The sequence below is a fragment of the Theropithecus gelada genome, chromosome 9 (assembly GCF_003255815.1).
Source record: "Theropithecus gelada isolate Dixy chromosome 9, Tgel_1.0, whole genome shotgun sequence".
Classification (NCBI taxonomy): domain Eukaryota; kingdom Metazoa; phylum Chordata; class Mammalia; order Primates; family Cercopithecidae; genus Theropithecus; species Theropithecus gelada.
The window spans coordinates 85715600-85736016 of record NC_037677.1 but is presented as its reverse complement, the minus strand read 5'-3'; the positions used below and the strand labels follow the sequence as shown (position 1 = coordinate 85736016).

General features: G+C 41.6%; 1 protein-coding gene across 4 annotated transcripts in view; it reads left to right on the top strand.

Annotated features, from left to right (window-relative positions):
• LIPA (lipase A, lysosomal acid type) overlaps nt 1-20417 on the top strand; it is a 114427-nt gene that overhangs the window by 87013 nt on the left and 6997 nt on the right. For 3 of the 4 annotated variants that reach the window (XM_025396455.1, XM_025396453.1, XM_025396454.1), the window contains 5 exons: nt 12484-12682; nt 13881-13990; nt 15962-16098; nt 17346-17492; nt 18592-18663. In XM_025396455.1, the coding sequence (XP_025252240.1) occupies nt 12603-12682; nt 13881-13990; nt 15962-16098; nt 17346-17492; nt 18592-18663 (546 nt within the window). In that variant the 5' untranslated portion in view covers nt 12484-12602. Of the gene's footprint in view, nt 1-12483; nt 12683-13859; nt 13991-15961; nt 16099-17345; nt 17493-18591; nt 18664-20417 lie in introns of all 4 variants that reach the window. The other variant, XM_025396452.1, reaches the window with a different exon arrangement.

Below are 20417 nucleotides of genomic sequence, written 5' to 3'. Positions count from 1 at the left end.
TTATTCAATTATTAAACAGGAAGAATAATACTGGCTCCTTCATAGACTGTTGTGAAAATTTGATAAGGCCTGTGAAATATATTATAATAAGTGCAGGTGATACAGTTTCTTTTAAGACATTTATTTATCTAAAATATTTAAATGAATAAATAAATATTTTAAAAGTCTCGTCCTGTCTCCCAGGCTAGAGTGCAGTGGTACGATCATAGCTTACTGCAGCCTCAAATGATCCTCCCTCAGCCTCCCAAAGGGCTGGGATAACAGACATGAACCATGGTGCCCAGCCTCTGTTTTTAATTTTGAAATATCAACGTGAATTTGATGGTGGTCTTTGATATTGACTTCTTCAGGATTAAGCCCCCCATGACAGGGATGTATTCTAAATTGTATGGAAAGGAGGAAGATGCCTTTGTTTACAGTGGACAGAAGTAAGAAAAGAAAGAAATGTCATAGAACTATGTCTGGGGGGTCAGGTGACATGCACTGTGTCATCTCTAGCCCTGCGTCCCCTGAAAGTGCCTTCTTCTGTGGACCCTCTGCTCCTTCTGTTGAGGGAGCATTTTGGATGAGAGCTGGATAATTTCCCAAAATTCGGTCAACTCTGAAACTCTGGAACTCAAGTTGCTGTGCTGCAAAGCTGTCTGAGGACAGGCCGTGGTGACAGAGAGGGTCAGGGAAGACAGAAAGGCAATTTGGCATGGAGATGATGGGCACGTTTGTCACATGACCTGGGTTTGATTCCCAGCTCCATCATATACTAATTGTGTGTCCTGGGTCAAATGATTTATTCTCTCTAAGACTCAGAGGCGCCAAAGGAGGAAGAATGATGTAAATGGCCCAGCACCATCCTGGGTGTATGGAAAACTCTAATTATGACAATGTCCTGGAAAGTTCTGCAGTGAACAAGACAGACCACATTACTGCTTTCATGTTGCCTGGTGATCAGAGTGACTATTGCTAGTGGTGGGGAAAACAGCATTCTGAGGCATGGAACGGTTTTCTTCCCTGCTCTGTGATGCAGGGCGCTCTTGTTATGTTCACTCTTGCAGGCCACCTGCTCCCTAGCAGGGTGACAGTGAAGTGTGAGTGCCGTGGACTGCACAGTGGCAAAGGCCATGTGACTCTCTGAATGCGTCCTGTGGACTGGTCAAGTGCTGTGCTCTGTGTGAATCATCAGGTGAACTTTCATACAATTCTAGGGTGTAAGAACTCCTATTACCTCCTGTTTCACAGATGAGGAAACCAAGGTTTATAGGGGTTAATTAACTTGCCTAAGATAAAGCAGCTGATGGGTAGTGAAGGTGGGAGTCACACAGCCCGTGACTGTTCCTGCCCACTTGGTCCTCTTCTCAGGCCTCAGAACAGCTATGATGTCCCTGATAAAGTCACACTATGGAAAGTATCTGACTTAGATGTCCTGTATCTTCTAGATGTCCTGCTTCTGCCTACTACACCAACTCAGAGAGCTGTTAGATGACTTATCTGAGATAATGCATGTAAAGCGCTTAAGTCTTAGCATGGTGCCTGACACATTGTCAACATTTAGTACACTCTTGCTGTTACTATGATTATATTACCTGGACCAAAGAATACCACTTCACTTTATCCTTCTTCATAGCGGTTATGTTCTAATAATATTTTATTACTTACAGTTGACTCTTTAACAACATGGGGGTTAGGGGTGCTGGCCTCCAGAGCTATTGAAAACTGCATATAACTTCTGCATTCCTCAAAATTTAACTAATAACCTAGTTGACCAGAGGGCTTACCTATAATGTACATAGCCGATTAACATATATTTTATATATTATATGTATTATATACTATATTCTTACCATAAGTAAACTAGAGAAAGAAAATGTTATAAGGAAATCATAAAGAAAAGAAAATGTATTTACTATTCATTAAGTGGAAGTGGATCATCATAAAGGTCTTCATTCTCATGTTGGAACAGGCTAAGGAAGAGGAGGAAGAGGAAGAGTTGGTCTTGCTGTCCTATAGCAGAGGTGGAAGAGGGGGAGGAAGTGGAAGGGGAGACAGGAGAAGTAGGCACATTCAGGGTAACTTCATAAAAATACATTGTAATTTCTGACCTTTTTTCATTTCCCTAGAAATGTTTCTATAGAATAGCAATTCTTCCATCATTCACTTTAGTTTCAGTGCCTGTGTCGTAGAAGCATCAGTGTTGTAAAGGAAGTCTTGAATAATTGCAGTTGCCACCCTTCTCCTGAATTGTCTAATATCAGTTTGTTTTCTGGTACTGTATCTCCCATGTCTTCTTTCCCATAGTCTGGTGCTGTTTTAGAAAGCACTCATCTCCATCAAGTTATCTTCTGTAAATTCCTCTGGTGTGCCTTTTAGCTCTTGATTTTATTTAAGATGCATATCTTGAAACTCTTTACCTGCTCCCACCCTCCACCTTTTTGTCATATCCACAATCTTTTTCTTGATTTCCTTGATTGGCTAAGTCATGGATATGGATTCTGTGAAGTCATGCACAACATCTGGACACAATTTTCTCCAGCAGGAATTTATTGTTTCAGGCTTGATAACTTTAACAGGTTTTTCTGTAACAGCAGTGGCATCTTCAGTGGTGTAATTCTTCCAGACCTTCATGATGTTCTCTCTGTTGGGATTCTCTTCCATAACATTGTCCATCGTTTCCATAGTGTATGTGTGTAATGAGCCTTAAAGGACTTTATGACCTCCTGATTTAGAGACTGAATTAAAGATGTGTTTGGGGGCAAGTAGACCACTTCGATGCCTTTGGTATTGAATTCATGGGATTCTGTGTGGCCGGAGGCATTGTCCAATATCAAAAGAACTTTGAAAGACATTCCCTTACTGGCAAGGTGCTTCCTGACTTCAGGAAAAAAAGCATCAATGGAACCAATCTGGAAAAATAGTTCTCATTGTCCAGACCTTCTTATTGTACAGCCAAAAGACTGACAGCTGATGTCTATATTTTCCCTTCAAGGCTCAGGGATTAGCAGATTTATAGATAAGGGCAGACCTGACCATCAACCCTACTGCATTTGCACAGAACAGTAGAGTTAGCCTATCCCTTCCTGTCTTAAATCCTGGTGCTTGCTTCTCTTCCTTACTAATAAATGTCCTTTGTGGGATTTGTTTTTTTCAGAATGGAACACTTTCATCTGCATTAAAAACCTGTTCAGGCAGACACGTTTTCCTCCAGGAACTTATATGTGGCCTCTTGGCTGGCAGAAGCTGCTGCTTCTGTTATCTTAGCATATTTTTAAAGTTTTTAAAATTTTTTAGTTCTTAAAATTAATTAATTTTTGGCTTTTTAGAGATGACGTCTTGCTCTGTCACCCAGCTGGAGTGCAGTGGCACCATTATAGCTCACTGTAACCTCAAACTCCTAGGCTCAAGCAGTCTTCTTACTTCAGCCTTCTAAGTAACTAGGACTACAAACACGTGCCAAACATACTCGGCTAATTTTTAAAGCAATTTTTGATAGAGATGGGATCTCACTGTGTTTTCCAGGCTGGTTTCGAACTCCTGGCCTCAAGAGATCCTCCCACTTTGGCCTCCCAAAGTGCTGGGATTACAAACATGAGCCACTGTGCCTGGTCTGTCTTGGCATTTTAAAAGCCAAACAAACCTCTTGGTAAAATTATCAAAACATCTTTTATTGGCATTAAATTCTCCAACTTTAGATTCTTCGCCTTCTTTTTTCTTTAAGTTGTCACATAATGACTTTGCTTTTTCTTGACTCTTAGAGTCTAGAATCTATTCTTGCTTTATCTTGAATATAAGAGTCTAGAATCATATTAGGGCAATTCCGCACCCACATCAAAGCTGCATTTTCAATATGAGATCAAAGGTATTTCAGAAAAAGTGCAAGGTTTTGGCACTTGCTGTCATAGCTACAATGACAAATGGCTTCACAAACTTTATTTCCCTTTTTTTTTTTTTAACAGTTGTCGTTATATGTCATTTATCTTGAAATGAAGATAATTGAAGCTGCAGACCTTAATCTATGACACATATCAAGCAATCCAACTTTTTCTTGTCTGGATTTTTCTCTGCTTTTTGGGAGCACTCCCAGATCACTATTAGTTCTTTGTATGGGTCCCATGGTGTTACTCAAGGTTTATGATATTGCACTAAACATGATGAAAAACATATGAGAACTGCAAGAGATCACTGTTTACTGCAATATGCATTTACTGGAGAGATGAACTGCTCACGTGGAGATGATTAGTGTCACGGGAAATTTAAGCAGATATTTACAACACTCACCACAAGAGCAACAGGAGGTGGCTACAAAATTATTACAGTAGTACACAATATATTCTAGTTAATTTTATGCAGTTATGATTTAATACCGCATCTTTACATTTGTTTACATTTCTCTTAACTGTCAATGGCACCATGTATGGTCTGTAAGTGTGTGTCTAAGTTTTGAAAATGTTAACTTTTTATACTTCGTGTATATTTATGGTAATAAATAAAAAATAGGCCAATATCTAAATATATTTTATACATTCATGACATACCTAAATTTTAGTAACTTGTTATTATTTCTAGACTAGAGTTGGTCTGTTTTTCTCAAATTGTTGCAAATCTCCAACAAATTTTTCAATGTTTATTGAAAAAAAATTCATGTATGAGTGGACCTGTGCAGTTCAAACCTGTATTGTTTAAGGACCAACTGTATAGATTTATTATGTTACTATCAGGGACCATTATTTATTCAGCTCTACTATGTATTAACTACTTCATCATTCTCACTTTAGAAAAGAACGCCTATACTTCAGAGAGAGTTGAGCAAATCCTACGAAATTTTGTAGCAGTAAGAACTGAGGTCTGCTTCATGCTAATGCCCCGGTGTGTGACCTCCTCCTTGTTCTCTGTTTTGGTTCTGCCCTGGACCTCAGCTGGTTTCTCACATGTGTTTTGGAGTGTGACAGGGTCCTGTCCGGACTCAGCATCCTGGCAGAGAAGGCCAGTGCCTTGGGAGGCAGGAGGAACTTCCCCACCCACCCGGTCATCTTCCTCCTGCGGAACTGTGGGCTCAGCACATTCAGTTTCGGAGCCTGAGTAATCCCCTCCTGGCTTCCACCCACACTGGGAAGGCAGCGTCGTGGTGGGCTGGCACTGGGCTGCTTCTTTGTCAGTTTTGTCCTATAGAGCCATGATGAACTCACTTGCCATCTCCAGGCTGAGAAATGGTCCTTTAGTCTTTTCCCTTAATCCCCAGCCCTCCTAGAGGCACCCGTAGGGCACAGCTGGGGAAGGCAGCCCTTGATCTGTCATGCTGGTTTGTCACTCAGACAAACAGGGTTTCAGGGTGCCTGAGTGCATTGAGCAGGTTGGGCCTTGGAGCAGCTGCCGGAGCAGGCGAAGCTGAGTGGGTGCCTCTCCTTTCATTCCCTATCCCCTCCATCTACTAGAGATTACTTTCTTCAAGCACTTTGTCCATATCCTCTCAAAAATAGCTTCCTGCCTTCAGCCAGAAGCCCTCAGTGTGTTCTAGAGACTTCTCTCTTGTTAACCTTCTGTCCCTAGCAAAGCGGTGAAAAGCATGGCCTGTGGTGTCAGACACTCCTTGTTAGATTCCAACTCCCCCGCTTCCTAGCTCTCGTTCAGCCTTAGGCAAGTTACTTGACTTCTCTGCCACAATTCCCTGTTCTGTTCAATGGCAGTAGTGCCAACTTCAAAGGATTTTCAGTACAGTACAGTACAGCATGTAAGCGTGCAATCGGCGCTAGCTATCATTTCAATCAGCTATTCTCAGCAAGGTGAAGTGAAATCTGAAATAGTTCCCTGGAAGGTGTGAGCGGCAATAGGTTTTACCTTCCCAGAGAGAAACATCCTTTGCCAGTAAATCCTTAAATCCTTGTTTGGTGGTGGGATGGGAAAGAACCACGTTGTACCTTCCTTTCTTCCGCCTGCTGGGAGCAGGTGAGAGAAGCTGGCAGACAGTTGGCTGGGCCTGCTTCCAGCGTCCAGTCAATATCATTCCCTTTTGTATTCACCCGGTGCCAGAGGGAAGGGGCAAGCAGTTTAGCAGCCATTTTTAAAGGTTTTCCACGCTAAGATTTGGTACTATTTTCTTTGTTGAGGATCCATGATGCCTAATGGAACCGCCATCTCTGGAAGCTCAGTAAGTTATGTCCTCTGCATCTCCCTCCTCAGAAGAGACTTTTTTGTTCTCGGATGAAAGGAAACTGGCCCAGCCTGGAAGGATGTGCATCCCATGAAGTCCTTCCTGTTCCCTGTGTTCCCAGGTCAGACAAGGCACTGGACTTTTCCTAGTTGTTCCCCAGCCTGGCTGCGCATCAGAATCAGGCAGGGAGCCTTTCGTGTGCACACTGGTCCCACCTGGCCAAGGCCTGGGTGCGGTGTCAGCTCTCTATTCATGTGGCTCCTATGTTTTCTCTAGAACCCTTTGTGGAAACATCTGTCTCTTACTTAGAATCCAGGTCAAATATTTGTGCCTCTGGCCAAGTAACTTTCTCCTTCTTCTGGGCCTTCCTGAGTGGTGTTCTAGCCTTCTTCTTCCTGGGCTAGACAGTCATTGTGTGTCTGTCTCCCTAGAGGATGCAGCTCCCTGTGGGAGGGAGCGGGGTTACCCATCTTTGCATTCCTAGCATCTATTAGGTTGGGGCAAAAGTAATTGTGGTTTTTGCCTTACTTTTTTATGTCTTGGGGGTGGGGGCTAATGGAATCCCTCTCTGTCACCTAGGCTAGAGTCCAGTGGTGCGATCTTGGCTGACCACAACCTCCACCTCTTGGGTTCCAACAATTCTCCTGCCTCAGCCTCCTGAGTAGCTGGGATAACAGGCACCCACCACTAGGGTTTTGCCATGTTGGCTAGGCAGGCCTCAAACTCTTGACCTCAGGTGATCCGCCCGCCTTGGCCTCCCAAAGTGCTGGGATTACAGGCGAGCTACCGCGCCCGGGACTGCCATTGCTTTTTAGGGGCAAAAACCGCAATGACTTTTGCAACAACCTAATAGCAGTGGCTGCTACTCAGTAGGCACCACTAAAGGTTTGCACAAAATATAATGTGTGTTTTCAAATAACCTCTTGATATTTTACCTTCTGGTGTACTGCTTAAGATACAGCAGATTTCCATTAAAAACTTTTCACCTGAATGTGGAGGACACAGCTGAGTGGCCTTCATTGCTCTAAAGCCATGCCATTTGTCAGACATTTACCTTTCTTCATCAGTCGCTTTCCTCATCTGCCAGCATTTCCCATGAGGAAACAGTGTGGTCTGCAGTACCCTTTGCAGTGCTTGGCCCGGATTCTCCAGATTTGAAAACATTTAGCTTGTAAAGAATAGATTCACTGTTTCCTTCACATCTGGTGCCTCTTTTGTGTCTGTTGTTAATTGAGCTTTTGTATTCAGCTTGAAGTAGGGGATGGACGAACCCAAACAAACAAAAAAGGACAATTAGAAAAATAGTGGCTTTGACTTGTTCTTTAGAAGGCTCCTTCAAAGGATAAAGTAATTCCCTGAGAAAAGTGTTGTGCAGGTGTGAATTAGGTCTGGTGGAACAAGGGTATTTACAGATGTTCTTAGAAGCTGCTCAGCCGCCCTAGGCATGGTCTCCTGGGTAGCACGTGCTCCAGCTGTCCACATGCCATTCCTTGCTTCACACTCACCTCCCAGGAAAACTGCAGTAGCTCCTCATTGCCCTTGGGAATCCAGGAGTTATTTATTGGGGATGTTTAAAGACTTTCCTGATATGTCTTCAACTTGTCAACTTCCACATTTCCCCATTCAAAGCTCCTGGAGGTTACAGAGGGAAGTACAGGGACTTCAGGGAAATTTTGAACATTCCCCATCGAGAGAAGGTGGGGAGCTGAGTCCTGGTCCCATGCACTGGCCAACATCTCCCCTCCCAGCCTCTGTCCTGGCCTGGCTGCCACACATCACCCTCCTCCTCCTCTCGCAATTATCCTTGCCCCAGGGCCCTCTCTGGTTTCAAACCATTCCTGCCTTTCTCTGGACACTCTCCCCTGAGGAGTGGACTAGGCAGCCCCGGGCTTTCCATGTTAACTACAAAGGCACAGATTGGAACAAGTGCCAAGGAATTAGGCCACCTACGAGCCTTCCTCTTGCCTCACTCTGACTCTCCATCCTGAGGGAAGACGATTGCAGTTGTTTTTGTTGGAAATGACCTGACCTGTGGGAGCATCCCGTTCCTGGCCTTTGAAAGTCAAGTCGCCTTCCTCATGGCCTAGTCCCTGATCACTCTTGGTGGGTGAAAAGTGTCTCAACATACCTAAGGAGCTGTGGCATGAGCAGGAAAGCCCCTCTTTCTAGAAAGTGTTGGGCGCCATCAGTAGGGCAGAGCCACTGCATCGTACAGCTCCCAGTCACCATTCTCACTGCATTGTACAGTTACCATGAGATGCTGCTGCTGCCTGTAGTTACACATTTTTCAACTATAATTTAGTGATGAATTAATTTTGGTAATTATTATTGTCACACTGATGTTTATAATTTTGAATTTTTAATGATCATTTTTCAGATTTTCCCAGCTGGATTGTCATCTTCTTCATTGAAGCCAAGAAGCCTGTGCATAAGATGCTGTATCTACCACAGTGCCTTCCACATACACTTTTCGTAGTAAATTTAGTCTTGTTACTATCACATTAAAATGAACCTTTGAAGGCAAAGATGAGCACATAAAGCCGCCCTATTATTGTCCTATTTGCTTTCTATTTTCTCCCCATGGGTATAAGTTCATCTACATGGCCCTGGCATTTCTATTTTGTCATTAGAAAATCACAGCAGCCAGACATGATGGCTCACTTCTGTAATCCCCGCACTTTGAGAGGCCAAGGCAAGAGAATCACTTGAGGCCAGGAGTTTGAGACCAGCCTAGGCAACATAGTAAGACCTCACCTCTATGAAATTTTTTTAAAAAAATTGGCTGGATGTTGTGGTACATGCCTGTAATCCCAGTTCTTCAGGGACCTGAGGTGGGAGGATCACTTGAGTCCAGGAGTTTGAGGCTGCAGTGAGCACTCATGCTACTGCACTCCCATCTAGGTGATAAGACGAGACCTTGTCTCTCTTAAAAAAAAAAAAAAAAGTTATGGGAATCATTTTATACTCTTCGCCTGGGGTCCTGCTATTTTAACAACATGAGGGTACAGCACCCCTAGGTTGTACAACTACAGGGAGTACCATGTATATTTTCAGGTATGTGAGCAGTGCCTTCCAGAGTGGTCCACAGAAGCTACCTTGCAGCAGAACTGTCATTTAAAAACAATTTGCTAGTTACCAAATCTATATTAGGACATTAGCAGAAGTGAACATTTGTCAATTCACTTATAGTCTTATCATCCGGACAAATAATTCTTCTCATTTTTCCTTGGTATTTTACACTCCTATTTGGTGTACATTATTTTTGCATAGCTATAATTCAGAGTAGTCTATAATTTTGTATTTTGCTTTTTTTTTCCTTTTGCAAGGTATGTTATAAGCTTTTCTATGCTGTCACTGTCCTTGTCATGGTCGATAGATAATTATTGTACCAAGTGGATTTCAATGAATTATTTGACCACTTGACAATTAGCTTATTTCCAGTTTTTCACTATTGTAAAGAATGAGCAGAGGGCAAAGGAAGCTCTCATTTGTTTACTGTGACCTGTGTGTCAGTCACTATGCTGGGTACTTACCTCACTTATTCCTCTTAATAATTATTTTTGGAACTGAGATGCAGGCTGGTTAAGCAACTTAATTCTATGAGTTGATGTATAGTCAACTCTTACTGTGTGTCAGACACTTTGCTACCTACTTTTCATATAATATCTCATATCTCACTATGTCCTATAAAATGTGTATTATCATTTCTACTCTTCAGGAAGTGATACTAATTTTAGGAGAAGTTTCCCCAAGGTGTCACGTCAGAACTTGGAGAGGACAGAGTTGAGCCTAGGTTTGTCTGAGCTGTCTAAAACTCATGGTCAGGCTGGGTGTGGTGGCTCACACCTGGATGTAATCCCAGCACTTTGGGAAGCTGAGGTGGGTGGATTGCTTGAGTCAGGAGTTTGAGAACAGCCTGGGAACATGGTGAAACACTGTCTCTACAAAAAATACAAAAATTAGCTGGGTGTGGTGGTGCATGCCCGAAATCCCAGCTACTCAGGAGGTTGAGATGGAAGGATCACTTGAGCCCAGGAGGTGGAGGTTGCTGTGAGGGGTGATCATGCCACTGCACTCCATCCTGGGCCACAGAGCAAGGCCCTATCTCAATCAGTCAATCAATCAATCAATCAAATAAGTGAATAAAACTCATGGTCAGTATAATGTCAGCTCCACGGGGGTATTTGTTTTTCCTCTTGTTTTTGTTCTCTGCTGTGTTCTCATTGCTGAGAAGAATGCCTGGCACATAGTTGGTACTCAGTAAAGGCTTGTTTTGTTTGTTTGTTTGTTTGTTTGTTTGTTTGTTTTAAAGACAGAGTCTCGCTCTGTCGCCCAGGCTGGAGTGCAGTGGCCGGATCTCAGCTCACTGCAAGCTCCGCCTCCCAGGTTCACGCCATTCTCCTGCCTCAGCCTCCCAAGTAGCTGGGACTACAGGTGCCCACCACCGCACCCGGCTAGTTTTTTGTATTTTTAGTAGAGACGGGGTTTCACCGTGTTAGCCAGGATGGTCTCGATCTCCTGACCTCGTGATCCGCCCGTCTCAGCCTCCCAAAGTGCTGGGATTACAGGCTTGAGCCACCGCGCCCAGCAAGGCTTGTTTTGAATAACTGAATGGTCTCAGCAATAGGTAAGCAGCTTGAGGTCAGGTTTCTTTGGCTCCTACATCTTTATTTTTTTCTGCTGTATCACTGTCTCAGGTACAGGTGAGTAGAAAATAAATTCTCACAGGCAGACACAGACACATATATTTATGAATTTGTGTGTGTGAGCCTTTTTATCTATTTAACTTTTATTCAGCTTTAAAAATTTTTATTAAATTTTATTTTTTAAAGCAGTTTTAAGTTCACAGCAAAATTGAGTGGAAGGTACAGAGATTTCCCATATACCCTCTGGTCCCCACACTCCCCTGTTATGAACATCCCCCGCAGAGTGGAATTGTAATTGTTACAGCTGATGAACCTACATTCACACAAAGTCCATAGTTTATATTAGGGTTCACTTTTTTTTTTTTTTGAGACTCAGTCTCGCTCTGTCCCCTAGGCTGGAGTATAGCGGTGCAATCTTGGCTCACTGCAACCTCTGCGTCCCAGGTTCAAGCAATTCTCCTGCCTCAGCGTCCTGAATAGCTGGGATTACAGGCACGCACCACCACACCCAGCTATCTTTTTTGTATTTTTAGTAGAGACAGGATTTTGCCATGTTGGCCAGGCTAGTCTCAAACTACTGACCTCAAGTGATCCACCCGCCTCAGCCTCCCAAAGTGCTGGGATTACAGGCGTGAGCCACCACACCCGGCCATTACAGTTCACTCTTGATGTTGTATATTCTATAGTTTTGGACAAATGTATGATGGCATGTATCTACCACTATAGTATCATACAGAGTAGTCTCACTGACCTAAAAAATCCTCTTTGCTGTGTCTATGAATGCCTTCCTCCCTCCTAACCCCTGGCAACCAGGGTCTTTTTTACTGTCTCTATAGTTTTGTCTTTTCCAGCATGTCATATAGAATGCAGCCTTTACAGATCTTAGTAATATGTATTTAAGGTTTCTCTACGTCTTTTCATGACTTGATAGCTCAATTCCTTTTAGGGCTGAGTAACACTCCATTGTCTGGATGTAGCACAGTTTAGTTACCCATTCATTTACTGGAGCACATCCTGGTTGCTTCGAAATTTTGGCAATTATGAGTAAAGCTACTATAGACATCTGTATGCAGGTTTTTGTGTAGATGTAAGTTTTCAACTCCTTTGGGTAAAATACCAGGGAACGTGATTACTGGATTATATGGTAAGAATATGTTTAGTTTTGTAAGAAACTGCCAAACTTTTCCAATGTGGTGCTACCAGTTTGCATTTCCACCAGCAGTGAATGAGACTTCCTTTTCCTCCCTATCCTGTTCAGCAGTTGGTGTTTTCAGTGTTTTTGGATGTTGCTCATTCTGATACATGTATAGTGGTGTCTCATTATGTGTGATCTTTTTCTTTCTTTTGGTTTATTTTGTTAGGAATTATTGTGAGAAATGCAATTATGAAAGCAAATTGTAAAAACATTTTACAAGTTCTTAAAAATATATTATATTGATTTTTGTTTTTGCTGCTTATATAAGTGTGTCTTATTAGTGGACATGCAAAAAATGGTCCAGTTTCACTGCTACCTTGCCAGTGCTGTTTTAAAAAAATTCTTTACTAATGTTATATGGGAGTACATCAACACCTCAATCTTTCAATTTATTTCTAGTTCGTTATTTGCTTATGGATCTTTTATGAATGTTCTATTTAGCAAGATATCATATTTGTTTTGAAGCTCTTGGTGCTACTGCCTCCTAAACGATGAATGTTTTTCAGGTCCCAAACCGGTTGTCTTCCTGCAACATGGCTTGCTGGCGGATTCTAGTAACTGGGTCACAAACCTTGCCAACAGCAGCCTGGGCTTCATTCTTGCTGATGCTGGTTTTGACGTGTGGATGGGCAACAGCAGAGGAAATACCTGGTCTCGGAAACATAAGACGCTCTCAGTTTCTCAGGACGAATTCTGGGCTTTCAGGTATATTTGAATTGATAATGGCATGCATGTATTTCCTTAGTACTCTTAAAGCAGGCAACAGGATTCCAGCAGAAGAGGCAGATAGGTGGGTAACTCTGAAGTTGTAGGAGAGGGAAAGTTGGTGTCTTTTGAAAGGTTTTAAACGTTGCTAGGAATTTAATGACTAGCAGTTAGGTAAATTTTAAGCAAATGATTACATTAAGATTTACATTTAGTTAGGAATTCTTAAGTTATTTTGGCATTTCTGGTGGTGTGGGTGCTGCTGGGTAAATATTGCTCCATAACTTTCCTGCTTTCTCCATAAATATGTAATCCAGATGTTCACGTTTCTTCTTTCCAGAAATTCTCCTTTCCTCCCTCTTACTTCTGGCTCTACCAGTTAATTGCTGTATGACACTGGACATCTTACATAAGTCTCCTGTGTCTCGGTTTCCTCATTTGTAAAATGGAGCATAAGAAACACCTACCTCATAAGGTCACTGGGGGCTTAAAGGAGAGGATGCAGAGAAGGAGCCTCCACAGAACCTGGCACATTGTGTGAACTTGCTAGGGGTTGGCTCTTCTCCTGCCATGGCAACATGCGCACGCATATACCTATATGCACACTTGGGTTTTGGTCTATGTTCTGGTACCAGGTATCAGAGAAAGTCAGCAGCACTATAGCAGCCTCCAGGCTGGCTTCCCATTTTTAAAACCAGAGGCACCCCTGAGGACGTGAAACACAAGAATGATAGTTTTTACCAAAAGGCATATACAAGAATAGGTTTATGGTCACGCTATTTGTAACAGTGAAAAACAGGAAACTACCCAAATGCATGTCGGCAGTGAATGGATAAAATGTTGTATATTTTTATAGTAGAATAAGAATGAACAACTTACAATTATATGCAGCAAAAAATGGATGAAGCCAGATACAGAAGAATACACGCTGTATAATTCTACTTACAGAAATATTTAAAAACAGGTGAAACTAATTTCTGGTGTGAAAAATGAGGACAATAGTTACCTTTGGTAGACACAACTGGAAGAGAGCCCAAGGGGGCTTCTGCGGTCCTGCTGGTGTTGTTTCCTGGACTCACTGCTGGTTTTCCCAGCTGTGTTTAGTTTGTGATAACTCATCAAACTGCATACTCAGTATGGGTGTGCTCTTCTATTTTATGTACTATTTCAATGAAAGAGTTCCTTTCTTGGATTACAGTTATGATGAGATGGCAAAATATGACCTACCAGCTTCCATTAACTTCATTCTGAATAAAACTGGCCAAGAACAAGTGTATTATGTGGGTCATTCTCAAGGTACCACAATAGGTATGTATGTAAATAAAACTAGAAGTTGATATAAATTCTTCATTACAGAGTTTGTACTTTTCTTAAAAGTGATATATAAAAAGATGTTAGTTCAAATTCCATTTGTTTTTAAATGCCAAGCAGAAATAATGAATAAGATAAGGAATTTTGGTAACATTTAGTCTTCTGTGAAAATTCATGGTATATGGTTCTCTTGAAATTGAAGAAATTAATGTAAGCCACAATATATTATATGTTTTCCTAGATAAAGCAAGATAGGGATGTGAGAGGGTAGAAAACAAGGCTTATATAAGCCTCTAAATTCAGAGGCTTATATAAAGAAAACAAGAAAATATACTGCCTTCTGAAGTTAAGTGGAATATAACTAACTACAGGTACATTTGGTTTACAAAAAATTTTGAAAAGTTATATGATTTTAATTTATGCTGATTATATAAGTAATGCATATTCACAATAGAAAAGCAGAACAGAAGATTTAGCAAAATTAAAGAAAGAAAATAAAAATTGCCCATAATTCTAGCAAGCAAGAGTTTTTGTAATTAGGGGCTAGGAACCTGTCCTATAATTTATTTAATCTCCCTTTTAATGTTTACTATGACTAACACCTTAGTGTTCCCATCACATACTTTCCTTAGAACATATTCCTAGAAGGAGCCTTACTATATGAAAGATATGAATGTTTTTAAGGGTCTCAAAACATGTGGTTATATTGCCAGAAAAAGATGGAGTTAGGCATTTTTCTTTATTTATATTTCTTCTTTCACGACTTGCCTGCTTGAGCCCTTTGCCCCACTGCTTCCTGAAGTGACATTCTGGGACCAGGTGGCAAGACGTCAGAGAGGGTTGTATTAATTCGTTTTCATGCTGCTAATAAAGACATACCCGAGACTGTGTAATATATAAAGAAAAAGAGGTTTAACGGACTCACAGTTTAATGGATTGTGAGCTGGGGAGGCCTTACAATCATGGCAGAAGAGCAAGGGCAGACAAGAGAGTGACAGCCAAGCGAAAAGGGGTTTCCCCTTATAAAACCATCAAATCTCCGCTGGGCACGGTGGCTCACGGCTGTAATCCCAGCACTTTGGGAGGCCGAGACGGGCGGATCATGAGGTCTGGAGATCGAGACCATCCTGGCTAACACAGTGAAATCCCATCTCTACTAAAAATACAAAAAATTAACCAGGCGTGGTGGCGGGCGCCTGTAGTCCCAGCTACTCGGGAGGCTGAGGCAGGAGAATGGCGCGAACCCAGGAGGCGGAGCTTGCAGTGAGCAGAGATCGCGGCCACTGCACTCCAGCCTGGGCGACAGAGCCAGACTCCGTCTGAAAACAAAAAACAAGAAAACAACAAAAAAGCCCCATCAAATCTCTTGAGACTTACTCACTACCACAAGAACAGTACTGGGGAAACCGCCTCCATGGTTCAATTATCTCCCACCAGGTCCCTCCTACAACACATGGGAATTATGGGAACTACAATTAGAGATGAGATTTGGTTGGGGACACAGTCAAACCACAGCAAGGGTTAAAATATATTTTAAAGCTAGGGGATTCTAAATGTGTGAGTTCCTTTGAAATCCTTGGTGGTTTATTTGAACGTGGTGTCTGTAAATTGTTCTTTGGAGGAGGGGCATGGGGGGATAAAGGTGATGGAGTAAGGCTCTTGGAAATACAGTCCATTATTTACATTGTAAAAGGAACTGGGAAGATTTTCTGGTTCCCCCAGCCTGGATTTCTTACAGTGCTTATCTAGGTTGAGATTTGGAACAAGCAGTAACAAATGCTTGATTTACTAGTTTAACCAAATTCAGTATTAGGGCACAGAGGGCGCCATGTCAAGTGTTTTGCCTCCTGCCGGTGGTGGTGGTGCTTGCGTGGGTCTCAGGCCGCCACGAGAGGGTGGGCCTTTGTGTTTCCTGAAAAGGAAATCCCAGAAGATGGAATTCCTGTTTTCTTCCCTTTGTTCTCACAGGTTTTATAGCATTTTCACAGATCCCTGAGCTGGCCAAAAGGATTAAAATGTTTTTTGCCCTGGCTCCTGTGGTTTCAGTCGACTTCTGTACTAGCCCTATGGCCAAATTAGGGCGATTTCCAGATCTTCTCATTAAGGTACTTGGACCCCTCCCATCCCTCTCCTCTCCCCACAGATTTCCTCCGAGATCTGAAGAACTGGCAAGTGGAGGGAGAATCTGCGCCTTCTTCCCCTGCATTTTGATATCAGTGGAGCAGTGGGCTTTTCTTCTTCCGTTTACCCCTCCTTCCAGACCCGGGGTGGCCGGGGACGCCTGTCGTTCCCTGCACACTGGTGCCACGTGTACTCATGGTTAGCATGTGTCAGTATAGCTCTGCCCACCTCACAGGGAGAGCAAGGAGAGTCTGGGAGAAAATAATTTAAGCATTGGTGGAGTTTCCCTTTATCCCATGAGGGAAGCCAGTGCACAGAGGATATAGGAGATGGCAGGTAGGAAATGTTCCCAAAAGCCCATCCCTAGCTACACTGAGGGTGACCTAACAACGCTATCATTATTGTATTTTATAATACGGCTCCTAAACACAGTCAGTAGCTTCGTCAGGGCTCTGCCCTAAAGCTGTAGCACCCGAACCTCTGTTCAAGGAGGAAATAGATTTCATGAAAAAGAGTTTTAAGCCAGGTAAGAGCAGATGGTCTATTATGCATGCAGTATATGTCTTTTATGAAATATATGTTTACACACACATATATGAAATCCTATATAGAAATATATACATGAAATCAGGTATAACATCTCTCATGGACCATTCAGAAGACTTTAATAGGAAAGATGGAAACTCAAGGCAGTCCTCCTGCCTTGGCCTCCCAAAGCGCTGGGATTACAGGCATGAGTCACCATGCCTGGCCAATAAAAAAAGTTTTAAAAACAAAATAAAACAAAAAACAAGCAGTGGGCTGGATTTGGCCTGCTGGCCAATAACATTGAATTAGATGGACACACCTCCGGCAGACATTACTGATCAATCATAGTCTTGACTGTTTCTTAGAAGTAACCACCAATCCATCAGTCAGATGAAAACTACTTGGGATGGCCCTGGGAAGGGTGATCATTAAGGCCCTTTCCCATTGTAGAAGTCTGCTGTAAACTTATTTTCTCCCTCCATCTCTTCATTTGGAGAATTTAAATACACCTCTGTAGTGTGTGAATTTTGCTTTGGTAAACTTCTGCAAAAGCATCCTGGTTTGATGTCCACTGGCTGCCATTCTTTCCTGAGACCATTCGTGGAGACATTGGGTACTTGTCTCTGCTTCTGAGGTGAGTCATGGAGACCTATGCACCAGCATGAAATGCTGAGATGTTCTTGGGTTTCTTTTTATTTTGTAGGACTTATTTGGAGACAAAGAATTTCTTCCCCAGAGTGCATTTTTGAAGTGGCTGGGTACCCACGTTTGCACTCATGTCATACTGAAGGAGCTCTGTGGAAATCTCTTTTTTCTTCTGTGTGGATTTAATGAGAGAAATTTAAATATGGTATGCATGTTTATAGTAAGACTTGATTTTCTTTCATCTGTGAATGTGCTTATTTGTGTTGAATGATGTGGGAGAGGCAGGAATGACCTCATCAGAACTCTGAAGGGTCTTTCATTTGAGAGGCACAAGCATGAACTTTGGCCAATGCCTAGAATATGGTACCACCTGCTGCTATCCTCAGGCTGGCTGTAGTCACCTTCTTATGTTGTACCTGGATGGAGTCTATTGAATGAGGAGATCTGTCACAAATTAAGTTGTAATATTTATATTTACTCTAGTGATTTGTTTCTTTTAGAAATTATTATAAGTGGTAGACATAAAAATGGGAACAGTAGACACTGGGGACTCCAAAAGGAAGGAGGGAGAGGGAGGAAGGAGGGAGAGTGACAAGGGCTGAAGAACTTCCTATTGAGTACTATAGCCAATATTGAGTACTGTGGTTATGGGATCAATAGAAGCCCGCATCTCAACATCATGCAAGCTACCTTTATAACAAACCTGCACATGTACCCCCCGAAAAAAATTAAGTATTTAAATTTGGAATGGCCATTTACATACACATATGTGTATGCTTGCAGTGTGTGTGTGTATTTATAAAAATACATTTTATAAAATGTAAACCTATTTTATTTTATAAAATGTAAACCCTTGGCCAATACTATGCTCGTGTTTCTGAATGTATTTGTTAGTTTGTCATGTGGCATTTTGAAAAAAAGGGTTAAAATCCTGGAATAAAGGCCCTAAGGAATTTAAGTGCCATTTTTCTTTTGTCTGATAATTAAAGCAAGGTGTGATTGTTATATGAAATTTGGGAAATTCAGGAAAGCATGAAGAAGAAAATGAAAATGCCCTGTAAACACAACCCACACAGTCCCGTGCTTACTATATTGTTGCACCTCCTTCTTATGGACTCCGTGTGTGGTTGTATGTATTTTTATAGGACAGATTTTTAGTCAAATAATTTTTTTCTATCTCTGATCTCATAAACTTGAGATTATGGCTCTAGTTTTTAGTGCTTTGAAGGGCAAAATACAATGTTTATTATCAATGTCACCTTAATGCTGTTTTCATTCTTCATTTCAATGTATTTATTTTGCAGTCTAGAGTGGATGTATATACAACACATTCTCCCGCTGGAACTTCTGTGCAAAACATGTTACACTGGAGCCAGGTAGGCATTCCGGGAGTGCATTTGGGGCTCATGTAAAATCAACATCAGAAAGGTCTGGGGCATGAAAACCCTTCCCAAATAGAAAGACAACCTGCTTACAAATCTGATCCGGTTTTCTTCCGCAGAGTCCTGGGTTTTTGTCATCGTGCTTGTGTTGCTTTTGATATCTGTAGTGGGGCACACTGTGTTATACGTGGGTCACAAACAGCTACTGGGGTTGACATTTTTCTTTTCCCTCCTCTCCCTTCCTCAAATCTCAGGTTAATATATTCTCTCCCTTTCCTTCTCCCTGCCTTTCTTTTCCTCCCCGTTTCCTCCCCTCCATCTTTTTCTCATTGAGTCCTAGATTTGTTTTATTTGTGTGTTGCTTCATAAAGAGTGATTTTAAAGCTGTTTCGAAGATAGAAACTGCTGTTGCAACATTAACCCCTGATCACAATATGCTTAGAACAGCAGTGAATAAACTGGAGCTAAACCAATGATAGATGTGAATGGGGGCCCCTGACTTTTGAAATACAGTTTTGATTATTTTATCACTTAAATAAGTCATGTTCATTCTAGAAAATTTAGAAACTACATGTAGAAAAAAATTATCTTAAAATAAAAATAGAATCATTCTATAACCCTAGACAGAGAGGAAATGCATATCCATAGATATTGAATGTCTCTGCATTCTATTCTATACCTCTTTTCAAAAAGATGCTGTTAAAGACATGGATAGAAATAGTAGATGTAGAAATAGATTGATTTTTCTTCTGCTTACTGTTTTATAGCTTGCTTTTGTTTTTTTCACCTGACAATATGTCAGGGACTTCTTTCTACCTCAGGACATAATTTTGTGCCATTTATTTTTCAGCTAACTTCATTTTCAATATGAAACAACTCACCATTTAAGCCCTAAACCAAGATACTGTAGGTGTCTTGAATAGTAATTTCAAAAAACACCTGGCAGTCACTGCTTGCATCGGAATCACCAAATTGCTTTAGAAAGTACACCCTTTAATAAATCATTGCTTTAAAAAAGTATTGGGAGTTGGGATTATAATGGAACTCTTGGATTGGCTACCCTCCAGGCTTATAAAACAAAGACTCCTGTGTCCCAATCATTTGGACTAGAGAATCTGTACTTTTATTTTTTGTTTTATTTTATTTTTTTGTCTGTCGCCAGGCTGGAGTGTAGTGGTGCGATCTCGGCTCACTGCAACCTCCACCTCCTAGGTTCATGTTTCTCCTGCCTCAGCCTCCCGAGTAGTTTTATTATTTTAAAAAAAAAAATTTTATTGAGGTATAAGTGACATACAGTATTTAAAGTGTACAATTTGATATATTTCAGTGTTTGTATACACCTGTGAAACCATCACCATAATCGACACAGCAAATATATCATCATCCTAAAAGGTCCCTGCTGCCCCTTTGTGACACCTCCCCCATTCCTCCCCTCCATCCCACTGATCTGCTTCCTGTCGCTGTAGCTTAGTTTGCATTTTCTAGAGCTTGTAGGAGAACAGTCATGCAGTTTATACTTGTTTTTGTCCAGCTTCTTCCACTCAGAATACTTGTTTTGAAATTTACCTATGTTGTGTATATCAGTATTCATTCCTTTTTATTTCTGAGGATCTGTATTTTTAAAAAATCTGCCTGGTAGATTATTTTGCTCAACCAGATTTTTGGCACATCCTGATACTTTCATCTCCTTCTTCAGTTGCCCCAGGAACTCTGACAGTGCCATAGTTCTCCTCTCCCTGGGGCTCATC